This window comes from Nicotiana attenuata, unplaced genomic scaffold, assembly GCF_001879085.1.
Source record: "Nicotiana attenuata strain UT unplaced genomic scaffold, NIATTr2, whole genome shotgun sequence".
Classification (NCBI taxonomy): domain Eukaryota; kingdom Viridiplantae; phylum Streptophyta; class Magnoliopsida; order Solanales; family Solanaceae; genus Nicotiana; species Nicotiana attenuata.
The window spans coordinates 116,229-128,265 of NW_017673135.1; the positions used below are offsets into that span (position 1 = coordinate 116,229).

At 35.7% G+C, this 12,037-nt stretch overlaps 1 protein-coding gene across 1 annotated transcript in view; it reads right to left on the reverse strand.

The window, feature by feature from the left end:
* Window positions 1-482: 482 nt before the first annotated feature.
* LOC109215542 (probable LRR receptor-like serine/threonine-protein kinase At1g06840) overlaps window positions 483-12,037 on the reverse strand; it is a 16,756-nt gene continuing 5,201 nt past the window's right edge. The window contains exons 4-21 of the mRNA XM_019379623.1: window positions 11,807-11,878; window positions 11,605-11,676; window positions 10,839-10,982; window positions 10,676-10,744; window positions 10,475-10,546; window positions 10,283-10,357; window positions 9,704-9,772; window positions 9,423-9,491; window positions 9,113-9,184; window positions 8,905-8,991; window positions 8,212-8,280; window positions 7,067-7,587; window positions 6,041-6,208; window positions 3,258-3,541; window positions 3,083-3,134; window positions 2,483-2,727; window positions 1,812-1,946; window positions 483-1,152 (exon numbers count right to left, since the gene is read on the reverse strand). Coding sequence (XP_019235168.1) covers window positions 790-1,152; window positions 1,812-1,946; window positions 2,483-2,727; window positions 3,083-3,134; window positions 3,258-3,541; window positions 6,041-6,208; window positions 7,067-7,587; window positions 8,212-8,280; window positions 8,905-8,991; window positions 9,113-9,184; window positions 9,423-9,491; window positions 9,704-9,772; window positions 10,283-10,357; window positions 10,475-10,546; window positions 10,676-10,744; window positions 10,839-10,982; window positions 11,605-11,676; window positions 11,807-11,878 — 2,638 coding nt within the window. The 3' untranslated portion in view covers window positions 483-789. The remainder of the gene's footprint in view (window positions 1,153-1,811; window positions 1,947-2,482; window positions 2,728-3,082; window positions 3,135-3,257; window positions 3,542-6,040; window positions 6,209-7,066; window positions 7,588-8,211; window positions 8,281-8,904; window positions 8,992-9,112; window positions 9,185-9,422; window positions 9,492-9,703; window positions 9,773-10,282; window positions 10,358-10,474; window positions 10,547-10,675; window positions 10,745-10,838; window positions 10,983-11,604; window positions 11,677-11,806; window positions 11,879-12,037) is intronic.

The window sequence follows — 12,037 nt, forward strand, 5'->3', positions numbered from 1 at the left end:
GATAGTAGATGAGATATTAACTAAATGCATTTTTCATTCTCTTACCATTATTATAAAAAGAATAAAGATGAACAAAGGAATAATTAAAAGGATGTCGAGTTATCTATGCAGAGAAAAATTAAGTTGTGCTAAAAAAATACTAAGTGAAAGTAAAACACGCAAAAAAGAAACCACTAAAATAAGATTATTTTGACTCTTATCCTGAAAATTATCATAACCAAAAAAAAAAAAAAAATATATATATATATATATATATATATATATATATAATAGCACGTTATTATTTTCATGTCATGTGTAATAAATTAGAGATTAAATTCATTTTATTTCAACGAAACATTATAGGAGTAAGAACTTGTTGAATAAAACAATTCAATAACATGAAAATTTTAGAAAACAATCTTTCGATGATATTTTCAACACTTGATTTTTACTATGTTCTATATTCATTAAACTCTTAGATGAAATGATAAAATCACTCCTTTTCTGAATTCTGTGTCTATACTACTATGTTAAAAGCACAGGCGTGCAAAGTAGCCACAGTAACAATCTCAATTAATGATTCTACCAAATCTTGATCCAAACACTTAGTTGAAGCTATTGATAATCACTTATTACTGTCATAAAAAACCAGAGTGCATATCTAATGGAACAACAACAGCATAATGATTATATACAAGTCTTTTACTCCTCTCACAATTGATTCAACCTGCTTATATATTTACGTACCTCGGACTTAATACTGAACCTCTGATACTTCATAAGAAGGGTAGCAAGTCCTTAGACGCATCAACGAGGCCTGATGGAGGGAATAACACCACTCACAAGCTCAAGCTCAGTTCCTTGAAAATCCATGGTCATGGTGTTGGTGGTGGTGTGTCTAGAATAAGCCGAAGTTGGTGATGACGATGACATTCCAGATATGGAAACATCTAAATCGGGTGCAGTATTATTGTTGTCGAATGCTGGAAGCATATAAGTGATGTTCTCTAACTCTCTCACCACTTCTAGCATTGTAGGTCTATCCTTTTGTTCATCCAGTGAACATCTGAGGGCCAAATCCACGAATTTCTTAACACATTCTAAGGAATACGGACCTATACTCCTGTCAATGACAGAAGACATCCTCCCTGATTGACATGCTGCATTCACCTGTCATAAGTACAAAAATAACTTTTCGACTCATTCATTCCAAAAACAATGACATTTTCACTTTGAAGAGTCAAATGAATAGTTTTCTTTTTCCTTTTCTTTATCCATTTTTAAAAAATATATTTAACTGCTGTAATTTATAGTTACTTTTGAATCAATGTCAAAATAAGACGTGTTGCTCCTCGTATTCTGAAGTCCCCCATTCTTTTCAGGATGGTGAGTGCTAATGTTGGATTAGCTAGATTATTGAGGACTTTACATAATTATCTGGAGAAACACTTATTCGATACTATTTTTAGAGGGGTTCGTAAATGGATGCTGATCGTAATTGGTATCAAAATGTTTACATCAAAGCATCCAACTAACCTAGAGAGGCTACATAAGTTCATGCAAACAAAATTGTTGAAGTGTGTGACCACTGACCAACTCAACTTTTAGAGAGAGCACACTTTTATACTTAATTATGTCTTCAACACGCCTCCTCACGTGCGGACCTGGTTCTTTTTCATGGCCCAAACACGTGAGTATTGCTTGTCTTCAGATCCTTTAGCAAATACGAAAATATCTAGAAGAGCTACTTCATGTTTTCTTGAAGATTACCTTCGTCATGAACAAAGTGAAATGCTAATAAAACTTTAGGGAAAAATAGCATCAAGTACCTCTCGGACGATGTTCCTGCCATGAGATATAGGCCGCATCCCAGTTAAAAGCTCCAGAAACACGATACCAAGGCTGTAAACATCACTTTTCTCTGTCAACTTGTGAGTAAAGAAGTACTCAGGATCAAGGTAGCCCTGCATAAGTGCCAAATTTTGGCAACTGTCAGTAATCTTTGGAAAGCAGAGAAAAAATAATTGAAAAGGTAAAAAGAAATTTGAAATACAAGAGGACTATAGTATGTGCATTCATGATTAAACCTCACGGAGTGAAGTTGAGAAAAAGAGGGAAGGAAAGAAGGAAAGAGCAACCAAGCAAGTGAGAGAGAGAGAGAGAGAGAGAGAGAGAGAGAGAGAGAGAGAGACAGAGAAGAGAGATAGATTTGGACGAGATACACCCACGCTTCATACTTTTCTCTATATGTATATTATATTCATTATTGTAACTTGGCGATGGAATCGTACTTGATTAGTTAAGCTCAAAATGGTAAAATATCTGAAAATCATAATTGGCTCATTGTTAATCACAGTATAACAGTGACAGATGTTTAATTCTATAATCAGTATGAGGCATGGTATTCTGATGTTCATTCTCAAGCTGCAGGTCTTATTTCATTGCCATTTTCTAGCTTTTCTATTGCGCGCTTCAACGTATAAGATGAGTAAAGCCTTACTGGAGTTCCTTTCACAAAAGTGGATACATGTCCACTCGTTTCAGCATCAGGTAATGGTGCTAGCCTTGAGATTCCAAAATCAGAGACTTTTGCGGTGAACTTAGAGTCCAACAGTATGTTATTTGCCTTGATATCACGATGAATTATTGGTGGATCAGCTTCAGTATGGAGGTAGACAATGCCCCTGGCAGCACCTAACGCAATGTATAGCCTTGTTCCAAGACTCAGAGGTACCCTATATCTAGCTGTAAAAATAAGTAAAATCTTAGTAATAATCTTAATTTGGAGATACCTGTTCTAATATTCATATCGAAACTGGCACATGATTAAAATTCAGAATATAAAGTTTAACACGACAAACATGCCAATGACCACACAAGTAAAAACAACAAGGAAACTAATAGTGGTGATTGGAATGAGAGAAATCATAGCTTTACTTTCACCTACGCAAGCACACTACTAGAGGGATATATCTCCCACCCTCTTTTTAGGTAAGAAATAAAACATCCTTTCCTCCAGACGAAAGAAAAAAAGTGAAAAGAGGAGAATTGATGTGTAAGTCAAATGACACCATAGGCAAAGGTAGGATAGATGACGTACCCGAGAGAAGATCATGTAGGGAACCATTTGGCATGAACTCATACACTAACATCTGCAGGCACACACAGTCAACTATTACAAAGTCACATGTAATTCGCTTCCCAACGGTCTGTTCTGGGTTCATTTATATGTATGTATATTAATATATATTACTTTTTAGTTAGGAGAATCTTACTTGTTCACCTCCTTCATTACAGTATCCCACCAAAGAAACCAGATTTCGATGATGCAAACGTGACAATAATTCTATCTCAGTATAGAACTCTTTTTCCCCCTGCAATGAGCCTTGATGTGCACGTTTTATTGCCACTATTGTGCCCTCTGCTAAAATGCCTTTATAGACCTTTCCATACCCTCCTTGTCCAATTTCAGTAGTGCTGCTAAAACTGCTTGCTGCTGCCTCTAATTCCTTAAAACCGAATGCCTTAACACCTTCTATTCTCATTGGAAATTTTGGGGCTACATAAAGAAATGAAGAAATATCACCATGAGTTCCACGTGGTCGTGTGTAAATTTGTTTAAGCATGAAAGACATCAATGCCATAGAAGATTCAATTACTCAGAACTAGATATCCATTGAAAACTTTATCTTGAAAAGTTGACATAAAAAGAATGAAAGAAACATATTAGGGTAGGGGTAAGGTCTGGGTACACACTTCCCTCCCCAAACATAAAAAGAATGAAAGAAACAGATTAGGGTAGGGGTAAGGTCTTCGTACACACTACCCTCCCCAAACTCCACTTGTGGGATGGCACTGGGTTTATTATTGTTGTTGTTGTTGTTGAGTGTGACATTAATACAAATGAACAGTTGGCTTCAGCTAACTTTGTTCACTTGAAGAACATCAAGTAATCCTGACTAGCAAAGAACATTAATAATAGTCTAATTAATGCACAAATAACAGAAGCATTACAAAAAGGGTATTCCCTAGGTATATATGTCCAGCACACACCTTCTATTTCTTTCTTTTCCACTTTTTGCTTTAGGGGGATGGGGCCTGGGCGGAGAGCTTACTGTAAATATGCACAAACTTTCCATAAACTGCAAATTCTATGCCCATGTGAAGAAGCATATTGCTTAACTCTTTTCTAAAGAAAATTCTAAAGTAAATCATCAAGCAGTATCATAGTTAAAATTACAAATGAAGGTACTAAGAAAATAATTTGCCACATAGGAAAAGATGGTCAATACTGGTAACTCTGTGTTATTCTTGATTATATAGAGAATCTAAACATGTAGGGTAAGGAAGACAAGATTGTACACTTGCTGGCAAATTTGTGTTCTTCAGAAGCTGGAAATTGTACAAAGCACTCAAAGAATGTGATTTCAAGTCCCTTTTTTGGTGATTCATCAGACCATCCAATAAAATATTGATGATAGGCTAGAAATATGAGTTTTTGGCTATTTTGCACCTATTAATTGTATATGAGCTAAAATGTGGACAATTTATACTCATTACGTATTTTTTGTTGTGTAGGTTGAGATTCCGGACTAAGACGAGTTTTTGGAGTTAAATTGAATAAAAAGGGAACTTTGAAGTCTGAGTAAAATTTCGAGAGTTAAATCGGGATCGAGTTCGGGGGCCGAGGACCGAGTACGAATTGGAAAGTGAAAGAAATAAAAAGCAGAAGAGGAGGAACCAAGGAATGAAAAGTTGGCAAGACACTTTGTGTCTGCCAACGTGCCAAACATTGTGGCAATTCAAACAAACACAACAAGCCACAATTGAGCAAGTTCTGATATTCTCCAAAGTCATGACGTGACGTCATGTCCAACAAGGGGGCTGCCTATATACTTTGTTAGGCAGAAACGAACAGCCCTCTGATTTTGTCCATTGGCACGTCGTGCGGCGCGAGGTGCCCGGTGGCGTGTCAGTGCAATTTTTAGGTCTGTGCAATCCTATTTCGATCCATTAAGGTTATTTCGGTTTAAGACTATTCCTACACGGTATAAACACACGATAAACACGTTTTTTAAGGGGATTTGACCTAGGAACGATTGGAAGAGCATTGGAGGTTTCAAGACACAAGATTTCATCTTTCCACCAATTCAATACGGGAGTTTGGATTGCAACGCTGGATTGATTTTTTCTTATTCTTTGACTCTATTTGTGATGACTTTCTCCATGATTATGGAATAGTTTACCTTAGCATTTGACATGATTTAGTGACTTGATTGTTATCTGCGGATTTGATTCTTGTTTGATTGCTTGAATTTGTTGGAGCTTTAACTCAAGTAGTGATTTTATTCATTATAGTGTTTAATCGGAAGAGGAGCATAATTTTGAATATTGTTGCAACGCATGCCTTAATTTATTTTGGTACTTCTTTAAAGTAATTGAAAGAGCTTTGTGATCTACCTTTTAAATTAAGATTGAGAAATATTCGCGAGAAGTTTCTCTTAGACCATTCCTACCAACAGATTCTTGCAAGTTTCACGCACTTCATATTAGCTTATTTGAATGGTTTAAGTTTAACCGAGAGAGGAACCTAAATCAAAATAATAGGATGAATCAGAATAATAGGATAATAACCCGTTATTTAACGGTGCCAATTCCAAGATAACAATCTTGCACTTATCATGTCATGACCCTTATTTCTCACACCGGTAACCAACCAATTCTGCTAATCTCTAGTTCTTCGCGATCAATTGTTATTTGCTTTACTTTTAGTAGTTAACTGTGGTTCATAATCATTCCAATCAAAGTGTTCTCTTGGATAGCAATTAACTAGAAATTATTCGAACATTATTTAAATCTAATCCCTGTGGAGACAATAATTTTACTATACTATCTTTGACTAGCGAGCATAAATTTTCTTGTGTGTTTTGCGCTCGTCAAATATAAACCTATTGACTACTTAACCAACAGGTTCTTGAATGGGGTGAGTGAAAGAGATGGAGAAGAAACTCTCCATAGCTGAGCAAAAGTCAAATAAGATAACTGAAGATTAACTCACATGGTTGATCTTTTGAGACATGGAACCTCCGACACATTTTAAGCAACACAAATGCTATGGCCGTAAGTATCACAGCTGCAGCACATAGGGACCCTAAGATAATTCCAACCAAGGTGGCTCTGCTGATTCTGCTTCCCCCTTCCCCTACCCCCACTGGGGGAAAAAGGACTGCAAGAAGAAAAGCATTCGTATTTAACCGTGAGAAAGCAGGAAGTAAGACAAGAAGAGGGCAAGTTATTCTCTCTCTTATACGATAGCATATTTTGAAATTACCATATGGTTTAACTAAGATTTTATTTAATTAAGCACTTATAGTAATGTCGTCAATTCAGTCTTAGTTGACCCTACTGAATATAAGAGATCACTAGCATCTCTGTCAGTTTAGCATTTTTTATGAGGATGTTGAGAGTCAAAGCATACACGGTGCCTAAAGAATTTCATTGGTTTCATACTTGCATACATCTATGACAACAAGAAGAAACTATGCTCTGTATCACAAGATAAACGATAAAAATAAACATTTTCAGAAACGAAAAAGAGCACAACGAAAAGATAATTTTTATCTGAGCATGACTAGGAAAAGAAAAAAGAATTTAATAATAATCATAATAATTATATTCAAGAATCAGCAAGAATAAAATAAAAATTAGTCGTGCAGGCGCACAAGAGTTCCAGAATTCCAGTCTAGTTGAAATATATCTGAGAAGGCATTAAACACAAAATAAGAACTGAAGAAACAAGTTGTAAGATAATCAAAGGCATTTCTCTCAGCTTGCATGCTAATCTCAAACTTGGGTTCTTGTGCCTCCCTAGAGAAATTTGAACTAAAATTTGTATTTATCACTCTCCATTCGTGACCTCAGTTGTAAAAAAAAATGAGATTCAAATTGGTTTTACTTTAAAATCCTCAGGAAATCATTACACAACTACAACTAAACACGTCCACATTTTAATGAATTTGATCTGTCAGTAACATTACAGATTATATCCTACTTATGCAAAAACGCAACGGGTTTGGAAACATACCAGAATTATACCCCATGGCAGTGAAATTGAGCAGGTCATATGGGCCAAAGATATCAGTTCCAGTAAGATTAAATAAAGCAAATTTGTTTGCAATCCGTACTATCTCGCTGTTATTAAATTTGCCAAAATCATTTATTCCAGAATCATTTGTACGTGGAGGGTAGAATTTCAGAAACATCCCAAGCCTAGGACCGATTTCCCATGCAACCGAATGAATGAATAATTGATAATAATCCAAGTTAACGTTTTTTGTTATCCACTGTTCAAATTCACTACGATGTGGCGGAAAGTCTGAAATGCTGGGGCTTCTTAAACGTAAACCAACTCCAAAAGGTGCTGCACAAAAGCAGTCATCCGTTAATGCTGGGACATGTTCGAAATCCTTGTTGCAAGGCTGCTGTGCGGAACAACTTGGAATAGAGTTGTTCAAGCTTCCATACTCTTCATCTTCATGTTTTGATTTACAAAATCGTATAATCTGATGCTCATTTGCATTTCCACAAACAGGATTTCCATAAAGCCTGAAAGTTATTCCATTAAAGCATCATCATTTATGGAATACTTAAGTCAGAACTCAGAAGTATCAAGGAACTTCACTCTAACGTGTAATTCCACACTGGATTCAGAGTATGTTTCAGATGAATGTTAAAATTATAAGATGAACAATATGAACATTTCATAACCCAATAAAATCAAAATTGGTTTTTGGTCCAGAAAGAATTTTGCACATCCGTTAAATATAATAAAGTGAAGTTTTCCAAATGAGGACTGCTGTAACGATTAACGGACAGCCTTTGCCTGTCATTACTCGTTTCTAACTTCAAGGTTTACAGAAACTTTACAGCTAGTGTAATGTTAATGTCTATAACTTAGCTAATTAACACAAATGTTGTCATGGGAAGTTCTATAACAAGTCTGCCTGAGACTTCTTCATGTTAGTTATTCTGTTTAATCGCAGAAAATAGAAACTAAAGACTCCACAGAATTATTACAGATATTAAAGCTTATGAGAAAAACAGGACCATGAACGATAAATAGCAATTGAGTTAGGGGAGCTTGATTCGCCACATACAATTATAAAAGCCGAGAACTGAAAGTAAGTACAATAATATATATGTACAATATTATCGGAAATAAGGTCTTACATAATATCGACATTTGGAGGAGGATCAAGAATCCCTGAAATATCTGAGAGTAAATTACGTTGAAGGTTCCTGCACAAAGGAGATCAACTGGATAAGCCTGGCAATCTGATAAATTAACATTTGAGGGGCCCTTTCTAGTCAGACATGGCATGGTTTAGTAAGAGGACAGAATACACACTTTATTACCTACCTCTAACAAAACAAAAAGCAGTTTGTATTTTAAGTTTTTAACTGTATAGAGATAGAAACTGTTGTTGCCAATGGACACATTATTCCTTGAATGTACTTTATTTTTCAGGATACATTCTTTGTCTATCCAAAACTACATGTGAATTGAAAGCTACCAAACTGAAATTGGCACATAAACTTGACTTGATTAACTACAAAAAGCTTTTATCTTGGCTCCCAAGGCCTTGATCTGGTAGTAAGAGCACAACTTGTGACATATGGGTTAGGCGCAAGTCACGGCTTCGAACCCTACTGCAAACAAAAACCTGGAATTTAAATGGATAAGGGTAAAGGACCATTATACACCGTGTTTCAAACCTCATGGGCTCTTGGGGATTTCAAAAAAGCTTTTATTTTCTCTCTTATGGTTACTAACTTAAACAGCCAATAGATTGTGGAAAGTAGAGAACATAAACATGAAAATGAAGTACTGATAAGGGTAATATGTACGAATGAGACTCTTACAGTCTAAGTTTTGCGTCTGGGGAAAATGTCATATTCTCCCAAATGGTAGTTGGCACAAAACCACTTAACCTATTATTGTTGAGTGACCTACAAGAAAAATAATTTTAACGGAAGGAGATGTCAATACTGCATTTAATAGAGTATCGAAATGAAATTTAAAATATCCTGAGAAACAAGAAGCAAAGATTGAGCAAATGAAGCTCCTTACAGTTTCTGCAGACTTGGAAGGGCAGAAAAGTTCGAAGGGATAGAACCATTGAGCATGTTTCCAGACAGAATGCTGCAGTCATCACCAAAGTACTTAGTCCACTATTGAGAGTCTGATACCAAGAGTAAGTTACTCAAACATGAAAAAGAAAAGGGTGCGTGTTAAGAACTAATGTACATTCAACCGCCTACTGGTAGATGTCGATAGGGAGTGGGGAGGGGGAGGTGAGAAGAGGAAGGGAGTGAGATAAAAAGATGAGTGGATAAACAACGAAAAATTTGAGCAGTTTCAAACTTTACCAGAAACTTACATGGTTGTGATATTATCAGACAGCTTATTGGAAGGTATATTTCCCGTGAGTTGGTTTCTGCTAAGGTCTCTGTGACATGAAAAATTTATATCAGATGAATCGTCACTGGCTGTAAATTTAACTCTCTGAATATCAGCGTAATTGAGTGGCAGATGAGTTCAACTTCATCTGGTATAGAAGAATTATTAAGCAGATTTTCGCCGATTTTAACACTATCAAGAGGTTAGCAAAACAGAAACATTTTAACTGGACAGAGAAATTTCTTGATGAAGTATGCTTACAAGTAAAGAAGGTCTGGTATTGTGCTCAGATCAGGAACTGTTCCTTGCAAGTTGCAGTTCCTAAGACTCCTGCAGGTTTGATGAAATATTATACTACGTAATTTTCATTAAGGAAAGGTTAATAAAATCATAGTATCATTACATCGTAAGCTTCTTAGTATAGTATAGAGTTCCTCCAACAATCTTTATCACTTTCTTTAAATTGTTACTCCATGTTATGTAAAAAGCCACTCTTTAAGAATGAAAACATTATTGTAATTTTTCTCGTTTTGTGTGAGGAGGGGAGACAGAGACCTTTATTGAAAATTAACTGAAAATCATGGGAAGAAAAAGTTTTATTAATCCTCTTTCATGATGCTACTGCCTGTCAAAGGTTACATCAACGGGGATAATATTTATTTCAGAATATTCCACTCGGGGAATTATTTTCTGATCAAAATTTGGGATAAATAATCTTTAAGTGATGACAAACATCCTTTAGAACTATATATTCTTGCTTTGTGCAAACAGGCATCTATAAACAGCAGAACGAGAAAGGGGATATAAACCAATAAACGTAAGAGATGAATAGTAACATACAACTTCAAGAGTTTGGACATATTGCTGTAAGAAGCTGGAATCACAGAGCCTTCAAAGTTATTGTTGTCAAGTTGACTGCAAAAGTTGTTATTGTGGGGGAAAAGGGGTGTTGGGGTTTGCTTATTAATGCTGAAATGATATTAAATTATTGAAAAAAACAGCAAAAGCTTAGAGTTAAAAGACAGGTAATACAGAATCTTTAAGCTCGGCATCTGTGCAAGCTCTGGCGGAAGGTAACCTGATAAGTTGTTGTTGTCCAGAAGACTGAAATAATGCACATCCAAGTAAATCCAAACATGAAAATTGCAGAGAAAAAATTCCTAGCTCCTATGGCATTGTAACTCTGCTTGCCAATTTAGTCATACTAGGTGTTGTAGGTTAAGTGATTCTTACAAGTGTTGAAGCGGTAAAGCAGAAAGCTCCGGAGGAATTTGACCGCTTATTGAATTGTTATTCATATGGCTGCATTCACAACAAGAATGATTAATACAGAAACGAAACATATCCATACCACCACAACGAGCAGAGAATCTTTGGGTTCTAGTTGAGAACTCACAAATGCACAACTTTTGGCAATTTTGCAAACGATTTTGGTATTGGTCCCGATATAGCATTTAAGTCCAACTGAAATTTAGTTATGTTAGGAAGATAACCAAGCTCTTCTGGTAAAGGACCTGATATTTGATTTCCACTCAAAAGCCTGCAAGAACAGAAGAAGTGCACAATCCATATATGTTGAATACATGCAAGTTGTTTATTAGATATCTTCAGCTACAACATCTGTAAGCAAAAGCACTGATTGTAAACAGTAAGGCATATGCATATTCGGGCTTCAACAGAAGCAAGGATTCGAAAATGTTGATTGAAGTTTATATGGAGAAGTGAAATTCCAGTAAATGTTTATGTAATTTCTTATGATAAAGATAAGACTTCAATTCTCAATAAAGATAATTTAAAAATTAATTTTCTCTAACAAACTAATTTTTTAACCATTATTTTAATATTTCTTCAATTAGAAAACACAATACACGAGTCAAATTAACACTTTAAACTGTGTCCATTCATACACTGTTACATTTTATGGTTTCTGTATTTTTTTAAAATCCCGATCATTAGAAGCAATCTTCACTAGCACAACGACCTTGTCATAGCAACCTTCACTACGATAGAAAATGACAATGAGTGCACGAAGGCCATAGTTTTGTCCAAACTATTGATGTTTTTCAAATGATCATATCAAACAAAGAGGGGTTCTCTTAACAATGATTTGAACGAAATGGAGGGAGTAATGTTTTTCCTAATTAAGCAATGAAGAGACATACAGTAGCCTCAGAGCAGTAATGTTGCTTATCTCCTTCGGTATGCTGCCACTAATGCTGTTCCACATGAAATTCCTATGAAAATTTAGAAAGCAACGGAATCATTTTCACCAAAATTACAGCTCAAATAAAGGTAGTACTAATTACTGTACTTGACAAATGCTAATTAATATCAAATGGATGTAATATAATTGTAAGAACTCACAATATTTCCATTTGTGTTAGCTGACCAAGCTCAGGAGCTAGTGTACCAGATAAGGACAGATTCATCAGACGCCTGCATCATGTCCACACGAAAGAGAAATAATTGTAAGCTACAACATAGATTATAAACTCAGTTACTCGGGGAATCTTAGTAGCTTAATTGGTTGGCTACCTGACACCTTGTTGGTGAGGGTTCGATTCCCCAGCTAGTAATCCCCACCCCCCCCCCCCC